Source organism: Schistocerca gregaria, chromosome 4 (assembly GCF_023897955.1).
Source record: "Schistocerca gregaria isolate iqSchGreg1 chromosome 4, iqSchGreg1.2, whole genome shotgun sequence".
NCBI classification, from domain to species: Eukaryota; Metazoa; Arthropoda; class Insecta; order Orthoptera; family Acrididae; genus Schistocerca; species Schistocerca gregaria.
Window position 1 is genome coordinate 290,088,995 of NC_064923.1, and position 23,105 is coordinate 290,112,099.

At 38.4% G+C, this 23,105-nt stretch overlaps 1 protein-coding gene across 3 annotated transcripts in view; it reads left to right on the plus strand.

Moving 5' to 3' along the window:
- LOC126266691 (GILT-like protein 1) overlaps positions 1-23,105 on the plus strand; it is a 76,273-nt gene that overhangs the window by 15,675 nt on the left and 37,493 nt on the right. For all 3 annotated transcript variants that reach the window (XM_049971123.1, XM_049971124.1, XM_049971125.1), the window contains exons 2-4: positions 6,071-6,256; positions 15,625-15,795; positions 15,946-16,092. In XM_049971123.1, coding sequence (XP_049827080.1) covers positions 6,071-6,256; positions 15,625-15,795; positions 15,946-16,092 — 504 coding nt within the window. The remainder of the gene's footprint in view (positions 1-6,070; positions 6,257-15,624; positions 15,796-15,945; positions 16,093-23,105) is intronic.

Genomic DNA, 23,105 nt, shown 5'->3' on the forward strand with positions numbered 1-23,105 from the left:
TGATCTTTCCATTTCACATTCCTACAAAGTGGTACATTCAGGTATTTGTATGAGCTGACTGATTAAAATTGTGACTCACTGATATTGTAATAATGGTATAATTTTTTCCATTCTGTGAATGCTCAGTTTTACATTTTTAAACAATTAAAGCAAGTTGCCAGTCTTTGCACCACATTGAAATGTTCTCAAAATCCAGCTGAATATTTGCAGTGTAGGAAAAGATGAATTGCTACTTACAGTTCAGATGACATGTTCAAGTTGCAGACAGACTCAGTTAAAAGGCATTTACACTTAAGCTTCAGCCACAGCCTTCATCATAAAAAGAAAAACACACAACATTCATTCATACAAGTACGCACACCTCGTGCACACATAACCAGCTCCAAGCTTGGACCAGAATGCCTGCATTGGCAGTCGTGTGTGTGATGTGTGCTTGCTTTTGCAAAGCGATGGTGTGTGTTTCTTTTACTTTATCTTATGAAGGCTCTGGCTGAAAGCTTACACATGTCTTTTAATAGTGCCTCTCTGTGCAACTTAATGTGGCATGATTTCAACTGAATGTGTGTGCAGATTTTGTCAGACTGTACATCACTTTAGATTACTGCATCATCTGTGAAAAGTCTGAGGTTACTATTAACATTCTTTGCAGGCTCATCAATATACAACATGAACAGCAACAGTCCAAACACATTTCCCTGAGGCACATCTGTTGATTATTCTCCATCCTAGATGACATTCTATGCCCTGCCTACTAAAAACTCCCAAGTCCAATCACAAATTTCAGTTTATTCTATTTTTAGTAATAAATGCAGGTGAGATACTGAGTCAAATGCTTTTGGGAAGCCAAGAAATACTGCATCTATCTCACTGCCCTGATCCATGGCTTTCAGGATGTCCTGTGAGGAAAAATTGAGTTGGGTTTTATGTGTTCGATGTTTCTGGAATTAATGCCAGATGACATAGAGAAGATGCCTCATTACATTTTACCTCATATATGTTCTAAGATTTTATAAGAAATGGATGTCAGCGATATTGAAAGGTACTTTTGTGGATCACATCTGCTAACTTTCATATATGTGTGTGTAACTTGTGCTTTTTCCCAACTACCAGGTAAGGTTTTATGTTTGAGGGATCTACATTAATTTAGAGTTAAAAGAGTGTCTAACTCAGCTATAAATTTGGTGTAGAATCTGACAGGGATTCTGCCAGGACTTCGAGCTTTGTTCGATTTAGTGATTTCAACTGTTTTTCAACATCACTGATAATAGTATCTGTATCACATGTTTTGCAATGGTGTAGGTATTAAATTGGTGCAATACCAGTGGATTATTATTTGTACAGGAACGTTTGAAAATGAAGTTTATTGTTCCTCCTTTTGCTCTGATACTTTCAATTTAAGCCTGTTTCTAGTCCATGAATGTCTGGACACTTTGGTACCTCTGTCAACCTTTACATATGACCAGAAAGTCTTTGGATTTTTAAGAGATCCTTCAATAATATTCTGCTATTATAGCTGCTGAAGGTGTCATACATTCAGTTTTTACACTATGTGTATCATTCAGTATCTCTCTGTCTGCTTTGGTTTACATCTATTTTGCAGTAGTCTGTGTTTCTCTGAAAGTTTGTTTACAGTGTCTTTACACCACAATGTGTTCCTCCTATTGTGTCCTGTTCTAGTAAGTATGTATCCATCAAGCACATGGTCAATTATTCTTCTAAAACTGAGCAACACTTCTTCTTCACGGTCCTCTCCAGAGTTAAACGTTTCAAGTTTGTTACTGAGGTATACAAAAATGTAGACTTTCACAGCCGGAAATATCATGTCCATTATAATTATCCGGGCTGTTATGAACTGACCACAGCATAACAGCCCGGGTAATTATACTGAGGTATAGCATTATTGTCTCGTTATCTGCTGTGCTGAATGTGTAAACCCTTGTATGAGATTTAGTTTCTCTCTGTACTTTAATAATCACTGTTGCTATAACTTCCTCATGGTAACTGACATCAGTTTTCATGTGAATACCCCAAAGATGTTGTGACCAGGTGAAACTACTTTCGTCCTGCCACAACTGTGGATTCTTTGATTGCTCTGTGAGAATGCTCAGCATACTAGAACACATGAAATATTAGTCCACTTTATTACACAAAGGAATAAAAGGTTTGTTTAACATGAACACACTTCTGTGCCACAGGATTGCTTCATAAGTTACAACTCTTACTGACTAGCAAATCATCACTTGATGCACTAATTAACAAATTGTTATCTTGCAGTACAATGTTCCATGTCTAAATGAACAAGGCTTTCAGAAACTTTAAATATCTCATTTGTCCTATATTATGATTTTGATTTCTTCAGATAAGATCATGAATTGGAGGAGAGCTCTTGCTAAATCGACACTATATGGACCTCAGCATAAGGGCACTACTATGCTGAGAGGAGAGGCATGGTCTTCAGGAGTGCCCCCCCCCCCCCTTATGTCTTTGTGGATTGCAGCAAGTCTTCACTAATGTCTGTGGTATCGACTCTTGTTGCCAATTGTAAGGTGGCAAAATGATCTCTGTATGATACCACAAAACAGGTCAGGTCTATTTCTTGCAAATAGGTTCACTACATTTTTATCATGAGTTGGATTCCAAACTACCTGATCTACATAGTTCTCAGATAATGAATTTAGTAGTGTTTTTCAGAACATCTTATCACGCCACCAAATACAAAATTATAATTTTCCAACTGGTAGCTCGATGATTAGTTTCCTTCAATGAGTGTAGTATGGTTGAGGAACTTACGTTCCAGTGAAGTAAGGTTTTTCCATAAAGTTTTCAATTACATCTGGAACTGAGTCTGGTGGTGAATAGAAGGATCCAGTTATAAGTTTATGTCTCTACTGATACTGAGTCTCACTCAAATAATCTCGCATAAAGTTTCAATTTCCATCCTGATGGATTTGAGTTTCTTGCCTACTGCGACAAACACACTACTTCCATTTACCATAAGTATATCCTTTTGATAAATGCTTAACCCTAGCCTTAACCCTAGCGAAACCAATGAGTTTTCAGTAAAGTGTATAACCAACAAGTTGTTGGAGGTATTTTATGCCCATCCTTAAAAAGAAAAAGTTAATTGTTGTAGTCTGACATACTGACATATCTTCTGAAGAGGCCCTGGGGTGTAACTAGAATCCAGAGCCTGAAAATATCTTCTAGCACACCACCTTAGCAATGCCAATGAACTTATAGTAATGTGTATACCACTAAGGGTGGAGGAGAGAGTACTTTATCATCACTACACTCAGGTGACAAAAGTCATGGGATATAACTATATGCACATATACAGATGGTGGTAGTACCACGTACAGTGCATTGGCGGAGCTGTCATTTGTACTTAGATGATTTGTGTGGAAAGGTATCCAATGTGATTGTGGCCACACAGTGGGAATTAACAGACTTTGAACATGGAATATTAGATGGAGCTAGATGCATGGGACATTCCATTATGGAAATTGTTATGGACTTCAATATTCTGGAGTCCACAGTGTCAAGAGTGTGCTGAGAATACAAAATTTCATGCATTGCCTGTCACCATGGACAACACAGAGGTTCACAGTCTACAACAAGAGCAGCGGCATTTATATAAAGTTGTCAGTGCTAACAGACAACCAAGACATCATGAAACAACTGCAGAAATAAATGTAGGATCTACAAAGAATTTATCCATTACGGCAGACCAGCAAAATTTGGTGTTAATTGGCTATGGTAACTGACGACTGATGCAAGTGCCTTTGCTAACAGTACGACATCGCCTGCAGTGCCTCTTCTGGGCTTTTGGCAATATTGATTGGACCCAAGACAAGTGAAAAACTGTGGCCTGGTCAGACAAGTTCCAATTTAAATTGGTAACAGCTGATGGTAGGATTTGAATGTGACACAGACTCCATGAAGCCTTGGACTCAAGTTGTCAACAAGGCACTGTACAAGCTGGTGGTGGCTCCTTAACGGTGTGGGAAGTGTTCACATGGAATGGACTGGGTCCTCTAATCCAAATGAACCAATCATTGACTGGAAATAGTTATTTTCAGCTATTTGGAGACCATTTGCAGCCATTCATGGACTTCATGTTCCCAAACTGTGATGGAATTTTTATGGATGGCAGCATGCCATGCCACAGAGGCACAATTGTTCATGACTGGTTTCAAGAACATTCAATATCCCTTGTTAGTCCTATCTGGTATGTGTCTGACACACTTGGGAAATTTTGTAGGTTGAGTTACATGAATGATTTGTAAGCAAATTGGTTTGTAGACTAATTACATTTCCATAGTATTCTACCAATAAAGTGAAGTCTGCTATCTGCTTTACCTATGACCAAGCCTACATGATCATTCCATTTCACATCACTACAAATTATTACATGCAGGTATTTGTATGAGTTGACTAACTCAAATTCTGAATCACGGAAATTGTAATAACATGATTTTTTAAATTGTATGACGTCCTCAGTTTTATATTTGTTAACAATTAAAGCAAGTTGCCAATATTTGAACTACTTCAAAAACTTATTAAAATGCAACTGCATATTTGTGTTGATTTCTCAGACTGTACATCACTTTAGACTACTGCATCATCTGTGAAAACTCTGAGGTTTTTATTAATATTGTTTGCAGCGTCATCAATGCACAACATGAACAGCAATGGTCCAAATACATTTTCCTGAGGCACATGTGTTGATAACTCTCCATTTGAGATAACATGCTGTGTCCTACCTACTAAAAACTCCTTAATCCAACCACAAATTTTACTTGATACTGTATCTGATCATTCTTTTGATAAGAAGTGTAGATGTGATACTGAGTCAAGTGCTTTTGAAAGTGAAGAAATACTGCATACTCCTGACTGTTTTGATCCATGCCTTTCAGTATTTCATGTGGGAAGAGTGTGTCAGGTTTCACATGACTAATGTTTTTGTAACCCATGATGGTTGGTGTGGAGGAGGTCATTCTTAGTTAAACTGTCTTTTGTAGTTGCTTTATTGCTGCCATTTGACCACCACTGTGGGTCCAACCATTTATTATGGGCCTCATATCTATTTCATGAACAACAGTTGGATTTATTGATAAATTATTAATTGCTGTTGCATTATGTGCTCCTACACTTGTTGGAAATGTTGCTATAGAGAACAAACAAACCCTGGACATCATAAGTACCTGTAAGTGCTCATGGCCAGTCCTGTTTAAAATGAAATCGATATTGAAATCTCCAAATAGAATGACTTCTCAGTTATTTCTTCTAACAGCATGATGATGTTTATAACATTTCCTATTGACTGGCCTGTACATTGTGGAACTGCTAAACTGTATTTTCCCAAGTCTGTTACTGAAGCACAGCACTCAGAGAGCTGTTCAATGCAGTACAAGTCTAGGTCCTGTGGCTCGCAACTTTATTTCACTTTTTGTGTATTTAGCCACTCCCCCTTTTTTCCTACGTATAATATCTACCCATGTGGGATCCCTATACAATCTCTGTGACTTCCAAATAATATTTCCAGTCTAATTGGTTATGTACTGTGAGCCCCAACTTTTTTTTAATATTTTGAACTACATTCACATTAGCTCTTGTTATTCAGAGGATTTGTCTGCAATTCTCTTGTTGGTCACGAATAATTATGCTGTTGGCTCTCCAAACTAATTTTTAACCAATGTGTGATACATTCATACATTATATTATTCTTTACTTTTAGATGTAGAGTTCTGGGAGGTCAGTTGTTTCTATGGTATCAGTTGATTAACTTGTTGATATTCTGGTAGATATTTCATTCAATATTAATTCATAATTCATATTTTACCTCTGAAAACATTGTTATTCTTAATGTTATTTACGTTTTCCACTTGGCATTATAGTTGAGGTCATGAAATGGAACCATAAATGGGAAAATCAAGTAAGAGACAGTGAAAATGCATGATAATAATCATATCATAAATACAATACAACAATTATAAGCATAATGTCTCTGTAGGTGTATTAAGAATTCTGTTGTAATTATTTGACTACATGATAATTTTTTTCCTTTCAGATACTGAATACCAGTCCAAATGGTGTTTTATCACTTGTAAGACACATACCGAAAATTAACATAGCTATTTATTATCAAACATTATGTACAGATTCAAGAACATTCTTCTACAAGCAACTAATGCCAGCATATACCAGAATGCCTGACCTTATGAATGTTACATTAATACCTTTTGGACAGACACTGGTGAGTTTTTTTTTAGCCACATGTTAAGAAATTGTATTCAATAGACACATCTGTGAGATGTATGATAAACAATATTGAAAAAAAAATTAATACTGCCTAATTTTTATTAATATGTAACATTATCAGTGAATCTGGCATTAATGGCCTTCAGCTTATGCACCTAACTCTTGTACTCTGGATATCTCTCCTAAGAATCATCAGGTACATTTTTCTGTGGTGTTTTACCAGGTTTTGCAATTTTTCTTTTCAATGTGTAGATGAACTCAGACAAATATTGCTCATCATCCCAGAATTAGTAGTGCTAATTGAACACACACACACACACACACACACACACACACACACACACACACACACAAAAACGAAAATTTACGTTCCTAGCTTTCGGAATAAATGTTCCTTCATCAGGGAGGAGAGAGGGGAAAGAAAGGGAAGAAGGGAAAGTGGATTTAGTTACTCACAACCCAGGTTATGAAACAACAGGGAAAGGAAAACAGGGAGGGCAGCAAGGATGGAGGCATGGTTGTCCACCCTCCCTGCTACCCTCCCTGTTTTCCTTTCCCTGTTGCTTCATAACCTGGGTTTTGAGTAACTAAATCCACTTTCCCTTCTTCCCTTTCTTTCCCCTCTCTCCTCCCTGATGAAGGAACATTATAATGTTCAGATAGTATTAAGAACAGAAAGTTGGTTGAAACCAGAAGTGAATATTTATTTATTTATTATCATCCCAATGATCACATTTGTGATACAGGAGTTTTCAGGATACATTTCAACAATTATATAATATCTTTACAATATTTTTTTCTATGCTGAATTCATATGAATCTATCTTATGTTTAGTACAATATACAACTAATAAGTGTTTTTATAACATAATTTCTTAAGTGCTTGACAGACCTATTCCTTAATGTGATTTCATTTGTCACATTTATGATATCATATATTCTTATACAGCTGAGCAGAGCTATTCACTTATACTGTAGTGACATTTGTTAAACATGTGGTTCTTAATCTTCTTATGTGCTTGACAGACATATTCATTGATGTAATTTCATTTGGTACATTAATTTAAACATGCATTCTTATACAGCTGCGCAGAGATATTCACTTACGCTGTAATAACATTTGTCAAGCATGTGGTTCTTTATATTCTAATACAGTTGAGCATAGAAATTCACTTACACTGTAATAACATTTGTCAAGCATGTAGTTCTTTATAACAGTCTTAAATTTATCCTCATTTTCAAGCTCTCTGATATGTTTTGGTAGTGCATTAAAATGATTGATGCCTTGATTATATACATGTTTCTGACTTCAGGTCCCTGTTACAGCTTTTAAGTGGAGATCTTTACATTGCTGTGTATCATAATTATGGTACTCTGTATTGGTTTTCATTTTGTTCCGATTTCTTTTGATTGCCAACAGACATTTAAGAATATATAATGATGGAATTGTTAAAATTTTCAGTGCTTTAAAAAGGGGCCTACAATGTGTTTGAGGTGGGCTCTGGGTCATTAACCGAATAGCGCGTTTTTGTAATCTCATTTAGATGACAATTTGTTTTTCCCCAGAATACTACCCCATAGGATGTAATGGACTGAAAATAGCCAAAATATACTGATCGGGTACAGTCATTACTACAAACTTTTGAGATTATTCTAAGCACAAAATAGGCTGAATTTAGTTTTAGTGCTAAGCTCACCACATAGTCCTTCCAGTTTATCTTCTCATTAATGTGCATACCCAGGAATTTTGCACACTGTACTCTTTCAAGTTGTTTGTCCTCCATGGTGGGATTTTTTTTCATTCATTGTTAGCTTGTTTGCCCTAAACCATTTTTGTATATCTTGTAGGACATGGTCCACAGTACTGTGCAATGACTGCTTCATATCAGTAACTATTAACCTAGTATCATCAGCAAATAACATGATTCTAGTTTTTCTCTCTGACACCTGAATATCATTAATGTAAATGAGGAACAGCAAGGGGCCTAATACACTTCCTTGGGGTACTCCTACTGTGACCTCCCTTGGATCTGATCTTAGTTTAATGTTTTGGTTAATATTTGGTGCTGTAATTTCAACCACCTGCATCCTCTTATCCAAATATGACTCAAACCACTTTTTTACTGGTCCTTTGATACCTATAGCTTCAACATTTTCCAAAAGTATGCAGTGGTCAACATTGGCAAAGGCTTTTGACAGATCTAGATTTATCCCGACTACACTTTTTCCCTCTTCCAATTTACTGATTATTTCTTTTGTGTTTTCCAGTACAGCTGTTTCAGTACTTTTCCCAGCTTGAAATCCATGCTGATTACTGTTTATCAGATTGTGGGTATGAAGATAATGTGTGACTCTATATTTCATTAGTATCTCTAAAACCTTGGAGAAAGTTGGGAGAAGTGAGACGGTCTGTAGTTTTCTATTTTAAGCTTATCACCTTTTTTCAACAGGGGAACGACTTAAGAAATTTTCAGCCATTGACAAGTTTGCTATGTGCGCCAATGGTTTTTCTATTTCATTAGCTGTTTTCTTTACTAGTATTATTGGTATCTCATCTACTCCAGCTGACATCTTGGACTTCAGTCTTTTAATCACTTTTAAAACTTCCTTTTCATTTGTTGGGACTGCCATCATACTGTTGGCTGCCTTGGGTGTTGCTCTCTTAATCTGCTCCACAAATTCCTGCTTAATGTCTGGGGTATATTTAAAAAGTAATTATTTATATAATTAGGCATGGCATATTTATCTGCCATTTTATTCTCCTCATCTTTTAGAATAATTTCCTTATCATTGATAGGTACCCCAGTTTCTTTTCTCACAATTTCCCATCATATTTTAGTTTTATTTCTGGACTGCTTTATTTCCATGTCATTATTCAGTAACTTTGCATTTGCAATTACTCTGCAGTATATTTTCCAATACCGTTTTACATATTCTATAAAATCAGTATCTGCACACTCCCTCAACTCTGAATTGAGTTTTTTCATGTTTTCACATGATTTCTTAATGCCAAGAGTCATTGAAGAACTTGACTTTGTGTGTCCAATAGACTTGATTCTGGTCAGTTTCTTTGGAAAACACATCTCAAAGTTCATAATATAATTCAATGCAAATACACCATATGCCTCATCTGCACTTGTTTGTTTCATAACACCTAACCAATTTTCATTTTCTAAGATACTTATGAACTGAAGATCGCTGTCCACAGAGAAGTTTCTTTTGTAAATATTATTTACACCTTTATCTTCCTTTGACCTTAAAGGCATTTCAATGATGAGAGCATTGTGGTCAGACAATCCTAAATCTATGTTTGCTACCTCTATGTCAGCTGTTGACATACTTGAGACAATGTTATCCATGAGGCTATTGGAGGTGTTTGTTGTTCTAGGTGAATTTGTTTATTTGTGGTAACATGTTGAAACTCTTTAATAAGTCCAAAAATTGCCTTTTTTGTTGACTTTCAACTAGAAGATTAATACTGAAATCACCGCAAAGAATAATCACAGTATTTTCATTTTTTAAAAAGTATTTAGCAATAATTCTACTATATCAGAAAAGACTTCTATGTTTCCACTCTGCTTCATGTCTCTTTTTGTAATTCTAGCTCTTGTCTAAGGTAAATACCGACTCCACCACCTTTTGCAATTTTCCTACTGTAATGATTTGCCAGTTTAAATGGATCAATATGAATACTACTAATTTCATGGTCCTTACACCAGTGTTCAGTAATACACAAGACATCAGGTTGGGTGTTACTTACTGCTATTTCGAGTTCACAATATTTGTTCGTGAGGCACTGCACATTTAGAGTTATAACCTTTAGAACAGGGGAGTGAGCACCAATGGTATTTCTCCTTTCGTTTATCAACAACAAAACCTAAGTTCAGACTGGAATATTTATCATAAAGAAAGGTTAATCATCAATGATGTGGCATATTTATTACAGTAAACTGTTCAGTAATATCTAGCGAAATTATCACGGATCCAAGATGTGAATTAATCCTGGTGAAGTTAAGCATGAAAAGTCAGTTAAAAATGGTAATTGGCATCTTTTATAGACTGCCTGGGTCAGGAGGTGTAGTGGTAGAGCATTTAAGAGATAACTTGTAGAATATTGTTAATAACTTTCCTGATCAAGCCGTTGTAATAGGGTGAGACTTCAGTTTGGCAGGTACAGACTGGGAGAGTCATGCTTTCAAAACTGCTCCCAGAGACAGGGATTCATGAAACATTATCTTGAATGTCTTATCCAAAAATTACTTTGAGCAGATAACTTGAGAACCAACTTGTGAAGGTAATGTCTTAGATCTCCTAGCAACAAACAGACCTTAATTTACCAAATTAATTAACATAAATGAAGGTATCAGTGATTATAAGGTTGTGATAACAACTATGACCGTGGGTTTATACAAACTGCAGAGTCTCTAGGTAGTCAGCATCATATATTCAGTGCTGTGGACAAAGATGTGGAGCACAAATGGAAAAAATTCAAAAGCATTGTTCAATATACCTTCAACAAGTATGCTCTATGCTCCAAGCAATATCTTAAGGGATGGGAGAGACCCACCACAGCTTAGCAGCCATGTTAGAAAACTGCTATGTATACAATCTTCATTACAGATTCAAGAGAAGTCAAAACGCTGCTGACAAATAAAAGCTGAATGAAGCAAAAAAGACCACAACAAGAGCAATGAGTGAAAGTAATAATTTGTCAACCTATTTGATTAAAATATATTAAAAACAAAGATTCCAAGACCTACCAAGCGGGAAAACGCCAGCAGACAGGCACAAGAACAAAACACATAAACACACACACAGAATTACCAGCTTTCGCAACCGATGGTTGCTTCTTCAGGAAGGAGAGGGAAAGACGAAAGGATGTGGGTTTTAAGGGAGAGGGTAAGGAGTCATTCCAATCCCGGGAGCGGAAAGACTTCCCTTAGGGAGAAAAAAAGGAAAGGTGTACACTCGCGCACACACACACACGCACACATATCCATCCGCACATACACATTGTTTTAATGATCTTGGTAGCTATGGGAGAATCACCTGTAATTGGTAAGTTGATTGTTGTTTCTGCACATAAGGTCCTTTGTCTGGTGTAATGTTGCACTTGGTCAGTTCGTGTTAGTTTTTTCATAGCCTCATGAGTTGTGGTTTGTGAAGTCTGTGAGAATGTGATGAGAAAAAGGAGCAAATTAAGTGATTTGTTCTCTGTCTTTAGCTGGTAGAAACAGAGAGTACACACTTCAAGAGTGGTTCTTTTTATTTTGGAAACATACTGAAAGACAGACTCACAAGTTACAACACAACAGGCATTCCAGAAGGAATTCAATGTGCAATGTTCCAACAAGGACAACAGTTTCATTGACTGTAAGGAAGCTGGAGACAACTAGTGTACTAAGCAGTGATTTTAGTAAACACAGACCAACAATGAGTGCAGAGGTTGTTCAAGGATGCTTTGAGAACTCTCCAAGGAAATCACTGTGTCAACTGAGCCTGGAGAAAGGCATTTCATATGGTACATGTCAGAGAGCTATGAAGAAACCAGCATTGTGAAAAAAGTGACTGGATACAAGATTTCCTCACATACAGAACTCAAAGCGTTGCCCTTAATGGAACAAAATCGACAGATGAAAAGGTAATTTACTGTGCACCCTACGAAAAGAAACAGATCATGTAAGAAAAACAGATCATGAGGAAAGAATGTGTTATGTTGATGTTTTCAGGGGCTTCTTATTCAACATCCAGACATTCTCTCCTTAACTTGCTTTACAGATGAGGCATGATTCCATCTGTCAGGTTATGTAAATCCACAAAACAGCAGATACTGTGCTGGTGTAAATCCCTTATCATCCGTAAAAATACAGCTGTGTGATGAAAAGGTTGAAGTGTGATGTGCAGTGTCAGGTTCCAGGATTGTTGGTCTCATTTTCTTTTATATGATTGTAGACACTACAGTTTATACGGGCACCCTTCAATACATTTTTGAGCTGGATGATGTCGAACTTACAGAAGGTCATTTCCAACAAGATGGAGTAATGTGTTACATCTAATGCTTCCATACAACTTGTATCCAGCTTCTATGGTGACTGAATAATCTCAAAAGATTTGTGTCCTCCCTGATCATCTGACCTAACAACCCAGATTGTTTATTGTGGGCATACCTTAAAAGCCAAATGTACAAGAATGGACCATAGACAACTGCAGAACTCTGTGATATCATTACACACAAAATAAGCAATGTTGGCAAGGATGAACTTCAGAGAATGTCATGGAATATGATGAAACTAATAGATTTGTGCATCAATGCTGGTGGAGGATATTTTCAGCTTTGGCTGTGGGGACTTTGTAAATATGTATGTATGTATGTGTATAATCTCCCAACTGAGTAATCTCACCTCACAAAACTGCAAATGTTACCACTAATGGTTCAAATGTTATGACTCATTAATGTGATTCAGGTTCATAGGGACACTTTACAGTGTCCAGTTCATTTCTTTTTGAATCCATCTTATACTTTTCAAAAAGAAGCTGTTTTGAACTGGCATTGGAAGAGTTTTCTACTGTGCTAGGGAGGAGCAAAAGTGGCAGCTGAGATGTTAGGTCAGCTCTCCCACCATTCTTCTTCCTTCCATTTCTAAAAGACAATGAGAAGCCTTTGCCTAGTCTGGCATGGTCCATGACACAAGCTCTCACAGTTGCCACAGTGTCATTTCTGCTACAGGTGCCATCTAGGTAGCATCGTAACAAGCAGTGACTACAAAACAAATACCTATCGTCAACAGTGTATATCTAGTAATACTGCACTTCATTCATGCTGCTGCTGGTGAGGCTTAGCAACTTCATTGCTAGCCACTATCCAAGCCTTATGTCTTCACTAAATGGAAGTGTACATTACCAGAGAGAGCAGTCATTTTTATCAGACAGTATTGCTATTTTTGTTTGTGATTTACGATGGCTGAGTTTCTAGACAACACAGCCACACTAAGGGAGTCATACATAAAGTATATGAATTTCTTCGTGACATTAAAGACAATGTCAGATGAGGCAAAATCTTATCAGCACTACAGACTGCAACAGCATATGCATGTAGTGCTTCATTACACACCATACACATTATATTTAAAGAAGCACATTCATGGAAACCTATGGTCACTAAATGAAGTTTCGATCTCCAAGGAAAGAAATTTGTGGAAAAAGAACTGCCACTGATTTTGATGATTTCCAGAAGGACATTGTTCATCAAATTGTACTGGAATTTTATAACCGTGGCAAGTACTCTACAAGGTAAAGGTAGCAGATGTTCTATGGGACAAGAATGCTTTTGCAGGGGCCTCTATCTGAGTGGAAGAATTCTAAAATCTTCAGGTTTCAGGTACAGAAAATGCAGTGATGGAAGATGCATTCTGATGGAAAAGTCCAATATTGTAGCAGATTTTTCTTTCTTTATTTTGGAAAAAATTCATAATACCACAAAAAGATAGTCATCATTGCCCTTTTATTTATCTCGATGAGATTTGGTTCAATCAAAATCATGCCAGGAAGCACATTTGGCAGGTTTCAATAGGCAGTGATGGGTATCAGCTGACAAAGGAGACGGACTTATTGTGTGTTGTGGAGGATATGGCTTTATCAAATGTGCAAAATTAATATATAGATCCTGCAAATACAGTGATTTTCTTGAAGAAATGAATAAAAACGTATTTAAGTTCTACTTTTTAGATTAGAGGAAGGTTATATGAGTGAATAATAGCACTTATCATTAAAAAGGGGAGAAAACTCTTTAATTTAAATCCAAAGAATGAAGAAAATGCAAAATGGCTAGAAGAGAAAACTATTTCAATTTCAGTCTTCCATATGAAAGCAGAGATGTTGGAGGAAGTCAGGTGTCAGAAGTACCTTCACAGTCAATTTGAACCACACAGCTTAGCTGCAGAAATGGACCATAAGGTTGTGAGGCTGCATTCTTATTGCTGCCAATATAACCTGATTAAAAACATATGGGACCTGGTGAAAAGAAGGGTCACATCGGAAGTTACACATTCAGAATGAAGATGTGCACAGTTGACTTCCAGAAGCAATTGATGATGTCACAATGCAATACTGGATTAACTGAATATGCCATGCTGAAAATCTGCAATAATTTGACTTTCTGAAGGGAGGTATCTGAGAAAAATATGTTGAAAGCATTGTCATTGCTTCAAATGACTCCTCAGATAGAAAGTCTTCAGAACAGGTCAGATGTAATCTATTTGAGATATTCCTGCGTCTCCAGGTCTCTTTCACATATATACAACCATCTTATATGATCTTGGAACCAAATTTTGGTGAAGATTAAGTTGTAAAATGTGCGAAATTCTACTGGACACCTGCCTCTTTTATTCCTTTCTGGCTGTCCATGTTCCCCAGACATTTTTAATTCTCATCATTTTGCAACTACCAGATTCCAGACCCCCATCACAATTAAATTTTTGTCTTCATTAACTATTGTAGTAATTAAGTAATATGCGAAACAAGACAACAGAAACATACAGAACAACTGATGTGAGTGGTACAAACTAAAAGAACATAGCAAGAGTGAGTCAGCACTGTTCCACACATATAGGAGTCCTTAGTACATGGCACAGTGGAGACCGAGCTGTGTGCACACTTCCTACAGGTGGCCTCTAATGGCTAGTTCGCACTGGTAGGGTAGGTGATTGATTTAAGTACACAAGCACAGTGACACTACAATAGGCACACTCACACACACAACCACTAGTAGCTGGATACACCAACCATCTGAATTTCTGTTATCTCAGGATCTAACATTCACCATTGAAACCTGTAGAATCTCAGTTTTGTTTTTCCTGATGATATCCTCCTGAGTAGTCTCTGTCCCACCTGGAGATCATGTTGGGGACTATTTTAACTCTGGAATATTTTACAAATTCCGATGCTATCACTGTTTAGCATACAGCTGAGCTGAAGGTTCTCTAGAAAAATAATGGCTGTAATTTCCCCTTGTTTTCACCCATTCCCAGTACCACCACAGCAAAGATCTTTCAGACAATAGTCCCTGCAACTACTGAAAAGTTGCTGCCCTTCTTCAGGAATCACAGGATAGTCAGATGCTCTACAGATATCGCTCCATTGTGGTTGCACATACTGTAAGTAGGCCATCCCACCTCAGCAAAGCCCAAGAATCATGGGGGAAAACTAACATATATACAAAAACACTGCAAAAAAAATCATACATCTGTTAAATTCCTGACTTTGTGTCATGTTGACTCTTATACTGATGATTTTATGATGGATAATACAAATGTCATTCTAAAAACATTCAAACTAATTGGAGTTTTGTTTTGAAAACCTTCCAAGGTTCATGAAAATGAAGGTGACGTAGAATTCTTATGTCCACATGGTCCACCAGAATGTAAAGGCATGTTAGTTCATGCTTGTGCAATAAATATTGTTCCACGAGATCTTGTTTTACAATATGTGTTCTGCATGATAATGGACAACTGGAATGGTCTTGTGATTGGTGAAAAGGTATAGTTACCGAAACTGTGTTTTATTCCTAAATTTAATAGTAACACAAGTATATAAAGTGTCCCTCAGTGGACTGATTTATTATAATTAACATTAGTGATATATTTGTTCATTATGCCTGTAAATACAACATACTTCAAATGTTCGCAGTGTGCAAAGAAGCTAGAAATAGACTGGCACAGTGTACTGGGATGCGTGAATAGCAACAAATCTACAATGTATTTGCTTCACTATAAAGAGCTAACAATGAGCCTAAACCCTCCCCTGACTCAAGTACCTAGAGTGGTTATAAACGGGGTAAGTTGATCAAGTGGTAAATATTTGACAGTAATTAAACTGTGTGACATGCACTTATTTCCTTCCTCTCAGTTTATAAATTCTCCTTGTTTTATTTGATACAAGAATAAATAAGAGAAGAACAATCTGATATGATGTTTAATCCTCCCAGAGTCCTGATTTTTCCACAAGAGCTTATGGTTTCTTTTAGTGTTTTTACTTATTTGAGATAAATTACATGTTCTCCAACTGCTAAAATAAACGTAATAACTGTCACAGGGAAGGGGGGGGGGGGGTGTGGATGGGAATGGGTACAAATGCTACCTGCATAATGAAAATCAAACAACGGAAAATCCAGGATGGAATGTAACAATACTGAAACGGTTTATAACCACATGGGCCCTCTGGAGGAATCCTTCCTATACACCCAGAATCTGAAACTCCTCACCTGGTTTAGATTCACTGATGACACCTTTGCAATCTGGATTAAGGGTGAGGATATGCTATCCACATTCTTCCAGAACCTCAACAAATTCTCCCCCATTTGCTTCACCTGGTCCTACTCAAACCAACAAGCCACCTTCCTAGATGTTGACCTCCACCTCAAACATGGCTACATCATTACCTCTGTCCACATCAAACCTACTAACCACCAGCAATACCTCTACTTCGATAGCTGCCACCTGTTCCATACCAAGAAGTCCCTTTCATACAGCCAAGCGACCCATAGTCATCACATCTGCAGTGACTAGTAGTCCCTCTCAAAATATACTGGGGGTCACACTGAAGTCTTCACTGACTGTAATTATCCTCTCAACCTTGTACAAAAACAAATCTCCCATGCCTTATCTTTCCAGTCACCCACCACCTCACTAAGTCCCACAGTCCGCCCACAGAGGAGCATTCCCCTCATAACTCATTACCACCCAGGACTGGAGCAACTTAATTGCATTCTCTGCCAGGGTTTCGACTACCTCTCATCCTGCCCTGAAATGAGAAATGTCCTGCCCACTATCCTTCCCACCTGTCCAATAGCGGTATTCCGCGATCCACCAAACCTACACAATATACTCGCCTATCCCTACACAACCCCTGCTCCCAACCCCTTACCTCATGGCTCATACCCCTGTAATAGACCTAGATGCAAGACCTGTTCCACACATCCTCCCACCACCACCACCACCACCACCACCACCACCACCTATCCCATCAAAGGCAGGGCTACCTGTGAAACCATTCACATTATCTACAAGCTAAGCTGCAACCAGTGTGGTGCTTTCTATGTGGGCATGACAACCAACAAGCTGTCTGTCTGCATGAATAGCCACTGACAAACTGCGAGCCAAGAAACAAGTGGACCACCCAGTTGCTGAGCACACTGCCTAGCATGACACCCTTCATTTCAACAACTGCTTCACAGTCTGTGCCATATGGAGCCTTCCCACCAACACCAGTTTTTCTGAATCATGCAGGTGGGAACTTTCCCTGCAATAATATATACTACACTCCCATAACCCTCCTGGACTTAAGCTTTGTTAGTCATTGTCCTCATCCATCTGGCCTCCCTGTTCCCATTCCAGCACTAAACAGCCTTCATTTCACCATCACATCCAGTCTTTTTACTTCTCTCCTTTTCCGCTACCCCCTTGCCCCACCTCTCCCCTGCCCGCCGTCTAACCTCGTGACTGCATATACCTGCCCTACCCTCTCCACCTCCTCCCTGCGCACTCCCCAGCAGGAATGCACTGTCCACCACCCCTACCCTACTATCACTTCCCCTCCCTACCCCAGCCTCCTCATTATCCCCACCACCCAGTCGCCACTCCCATCATTCACTTCTGCTGCTGCTCACAGTATGTCTACAGTTGTATTAGACTGTGTATGTGTGTGTGTGTGTGTGTGTGTGTGTGTGTGTGTGTGTGTGTGTGTGTGTGTGTGTCATCTATTTTTGGCAAAGGCCTTGTGGACCAAAAACTCTATTTGCAACAGACTTTTTGTTGTGCCTATCTGCAACTCAGCATCCGTGCATTATGAAATGGATCTTTTTGCTCATGTTTCGATACATCCTACTACAAAAGTACTGCAAGTCATCCTTAATTTTAGGTTAAGTATTACTGTGATTATATTATTGTGAGAACAATGCCCATGGTCCCACAACTATAAGTGACTACATAGTACAAGTAATGCCAACAGTTAATGAGTTTCTAAGTGCAACATAAATATATGCAGACCCCAGGGAGGCTGGCCAAGCCTGAACCACCATATCATGCAAAAGACTAGGTTTGGTTTAATCTTCTCATCTCCAACAACATCAGCTACAGAGGCAGAAATCTACGTTAGGAGACCCAATGCTGTTTTAGAATGCAGTGTGTTAAAGGACAAGAAAAGATTCTAAATGTGCATGAAAATAATAATAATAATAAAAGAAACCTGTGATGCTTGAGGCAACAGCACCATGATCAGGAGGGTGAAGATAAAACTCTGTGACTACCCCTCATAAACTTATTAAGGGGCCAAAAAATCTACATAATTGGACTACAGGAGGAAATTGCACAGGAGGAAGGTTTTGTGTAAAATTGTTCGCAACTTAAATGATACTTTCACGTTTAAACTATTTTACTGCGTAAATGACATTATCATGATGTTAAATGTTGGTCAAATAATGAATATGATGTTATTCTCAAATTAACTCTGTGTGATGTGCCCCATTCAAACTGTCTTTCAGCATAATGTTCTATTAGTCTATACATGTGGAACCACCCTTCTAAAATGAAAACAGGTTGGTAAATGGAAATTTAAAGTTAAATACTACGAAAAAGGGCAAGGTAAAATCTGTGAGGCTATCTAACCAAACATGATGGCCACTTTGGAAACCACCATCACTGATGTAAATTGCAATTTTCAAATGGAATCTCCAGAGGGTTAAAAAGACAAGTAGGTCCTCCTTCAAGGGAGTAGTCATTGGTATGGCTGTAGCCATGGGTTTGAATAAAACCATACAGACTGCTTGATACTGTTTGAATCATAATAATATTTTGGCTGCTGCCATTATCATCATCATTAGATCTGTAATAACGATTGAAGTGACATAAGAATGAGAGGTTTTTGGTATGCATTACCAGACTGGAAAAAAAGAAAAAACTAGCCACCCCCCCCCCCAACCCCATGAGAGAGAGAGAGAGAGAGAGAGAGAGAGAGAGAGAGAGAGAGAGAGAGAGAGAGAGAGAGAGAGAGGGGGGGGGGGTGGCTGTAGGCACAATGGTGCATTTTGGCAGATGGTCTAGTTTGTGGTGGGGTTGTATTGGGGTGAGTAGAGGGACAGAGAGGCAGGAGGTACTGAGAGGGGTTGGTGAGCTTGGGAGAGAATGTTAGGATGGAGGAAGGGGAAACTGTTGGGTGACGGGTGTGGGTTTCTGATTGAGGCTAGGATGATTGCAGGAGTGAATGGTAAGTTGCAAATAGTTGAGAGAAGATGGGGTGGACAGAAGGATCTGGATGGATCAGACTGTGAAGTAGCCACTGAAATTAAGCACATTATGCTCAGCTTTTGCTGATGGATTATCAACTTTGTTCTTGGCAACAGTTTGACAGTGGTCATTCATCTTGGTGAACAGTTGGTTTGTAGTCACACCGACATAAAAAGCTGCGCAGTGTTTGCAGCGAAGCTAGTATACGACATGGCTGCTTTCACAGGTGGTCTGAACCTCTGATGGTGTAGGTGGCTGCTTGACACTCCAGGGCCATCTGAATCCTTCCCTCCACCACGACTTCTCTGAACTAGGCAGATGTGAGTTATCCTTGCAACACATCCTTCGGTTCTGTAATTGTTCTGGCCTCAACCTCTTGTAACCCACATCCTCCACCCAAGAGCTTCTCCTTCCTATGTCCTGTCACCCCCTCTCAAATTCACCTCTCTATTTCACCTTCACTGTGCGCTGCTCCTCTCTGGCTCTGACTCCTGTGCATCACATGCTGAGCCTGTGCACCTACCACTCCTCCCTCCCACATTCCTAGTCAGCATACCAGCTGTCTTCCTCTCTGCTACCCAACCCACCCTGCTACCCAGCCCACCTGCTGCACAGACCTCAATGCAAACTAATCCACCCACTGAAATAGGGCATTGTGCACCCAGCCAATAAAATGTAGGGACATAGGCATGTGTAAGCATGCATGTGTATGTGCGTGTATTTTCTATGTGTAATTGTAATCCAGCCAGAAAAAGGAGCACTCCGCAAGTTTACCTGTCTTATGTGTCTGCCTACCAATGACTCTGCTTTTCAAGGAGTGGTCTCCTTCAATCCAAAAATATTTAAATTCCATCAAAATTTTACTACACAACATATGGTGTCAATGTCAATATGCCAAAGTCAACTGTTAACTTGGCTCAGTTATTTTTCAAAGATGCTAATGCTAGCCGAGAGGTGGTGCTAGTGTGAAGGACATCCAGGGACTTTATTTTTTTTGTTAACAAGTAGTCTTTGGAGCAGAATTTCTGAATTAGTAAATAATAACCTGGGTAGAGGATACCAAGTATGAGTGTGCACTAAAGAACTTGGTCTGTGGTTTGCAGACAGCATGGAAGGGGATGGGAAAATGGTAATGGCGGGGTTCTGTTCTGAACAGCCACCACACAATAGTGGAGCTGCAGTCCAACAAACACATAACTTTGAAGATACAGCTAGCAAGTCTGCAAACAGTGGTGTCGACAACTTATGTCAACAGGACCAGTAAGTCAACAAATACCAGTAAGTCAACAAATATAGATGTTCAAACTCAATATTTTCTCAGTAGAATACCTACAAATAAATTTTGGCATAAACAAAGGATAGATCAGAGCAAAACAAGTCCAACCACTAGCTTCCAGAAGGAAATCTTGTAAAACATAAAGGGGGTGAAAAAGATGCCATAGTGGCCAATGTTGCTTAGTATGATACTGACAAAGTTAAATAAAGAACATGTGTCATGTGGAAATTACACATCAGTATCTTAAAAACGTATTCATCAATATCATGTAAATATAAATCTTTTTTCCCATTCTTCCACTTCTTTCCTGAAGTTGTGAAGAATTGGGAAATACTTGTAATTATGATTCTCCCCCTCTTCTTCATTATCTTTATTGTATGAGTGGAATAACTAATAGTTACTGCAACCACATCAAGCACTTTTTAATGAAACAGTGGAAATGCCAGGTTGGAATATCAACAAATATGAAAAGGATAGTTTGGTACTCACCATAAAGATGACATGTTTAGTTGCAGACAGGCACTTGAAAAATACCATTATACACTGAGCTTTCAGTCAAAGCCTTCTATTCACAAGAAAGGAAAACACACATTGACACAAGCAGGAATACCTCATGTACACTTGACTGCTATATCTGAGTACTCTGGCTAGACACTTTTTAGTGGCATTTTTGCTTCCTTATTTGCCTATTCTGAGATGAATTTAATGGCATTGAATATAATAACTCAAGCCTCTTTGTGAAGAATTTTTCCTGCACCTGGTATGTAAAGACTGTGGTGTCACGATATAGTAAAGTGATAGCAGTGAGAATGCTCAAAGCGTGCAAGTTGGCAGGCAATAGTCAACTTAAACGACCACCATTTGGATCAAATGGATGGACTCACCCAATGTTCAGGATGTTTGTGCTATAACTGACTTTTTACAGCCAAGTGCACAGCTCAGTGTCATTGTTTTCTGATTTAGGCTCTTTGGGGAAGTACTTGGTAAAGTAGATAATGTAGTGATATTGGGGAGAGGCGGGGGGAGTCTGTATAGTAGTTTGGACCATAACCGTAACTATCCAATTGAAGATTACATCTAATATATCACAGAGAATATTCCTCAGACTAATATGACAGCTGTATGAAGTGTTCTGTAGAACAAATAAAGGCAAAATGTAAACATTCACTCAGCAAGGTAGGAAGATCACACATGGGTCTGACTGATTGTCACACAATACAGCATGGCCTACATCTGAATATTTCCGATAAAGGGTTACAAATGCATTCAGTTTAATGGAGCACTCTCTGCCCATTCATGTGATTTCCAATATATTCACTGACTATTTTTGTTATAAATTTTTCTGAAAGGTTGACACACAGACTAATTATAGGCCTTGTAGCAGCAATTAATGGAAAAACAAAAAACGGGATTTAGGCTTTTCTGTTCAAAAGTAAGAAACTTGTAGATTAAGAAAAATGACAAACTGAAAAAGCAAAAGGTATTTCTACACCTGTGCTATGTGTAACAGAACATCATTTGGAAGTAACAAAAACTGAGCAGTCACACCTAGATGCAGACAAGTCGAAACCCATTACTGAATCCATAATATAAGGAAAAAGGGAGTGGTGATATATGCAAAAAAATGGAATCAAGTCTAAGCCCATAGACCTAAATGAGTACTTTAAATGAGTACTGAACTGAAAAGCTCTGTAAGTGCTGTACTTCAATAACAGAATAAGAAACGTACATGATACTGGTTCTGATAGCGTAAAGGACCACATGAGGTTTTTTTAAAAACTGCATTATGCAATAAGAGAGCATACAAATAAGAAGTAATTGAGAAGTAATTGAGAAGTCATTGTATGTGGGAATATCAATAATTATTCCATTTTGGAGAATAATGCTTAAAGGCACTGAATAGTGTTATATAAATTGGAGGAGGAGGAAAAGAAAGCAAAGAGAAGGGATATCAGCTGCATTAGGACTTCTTGCAGCATGAGTGAAAATGTGTGCCGGATGTGGATTCGAATCTGGGCCCTCCTGCTTACTAGGCAATTGCGTTAACCACTGCTTCACCTGGATATAGTATTTGTCACAAATGCACGGACTACCTTGGCCGATCTACATTCCCACCTGCCATCACCTGACCACAGTCCCTGTCCTTAACCCTGTCCATACTCACTACTTACATATTCCTGCAGGAAATTGGACGTAATTGTGCATCTGCACTCAGTGTGGTAGATCCATTGCCCACTGAGGTATATCAATTATATGAGTCGTGGTGTCTACACCACGAGGAATACACAGCT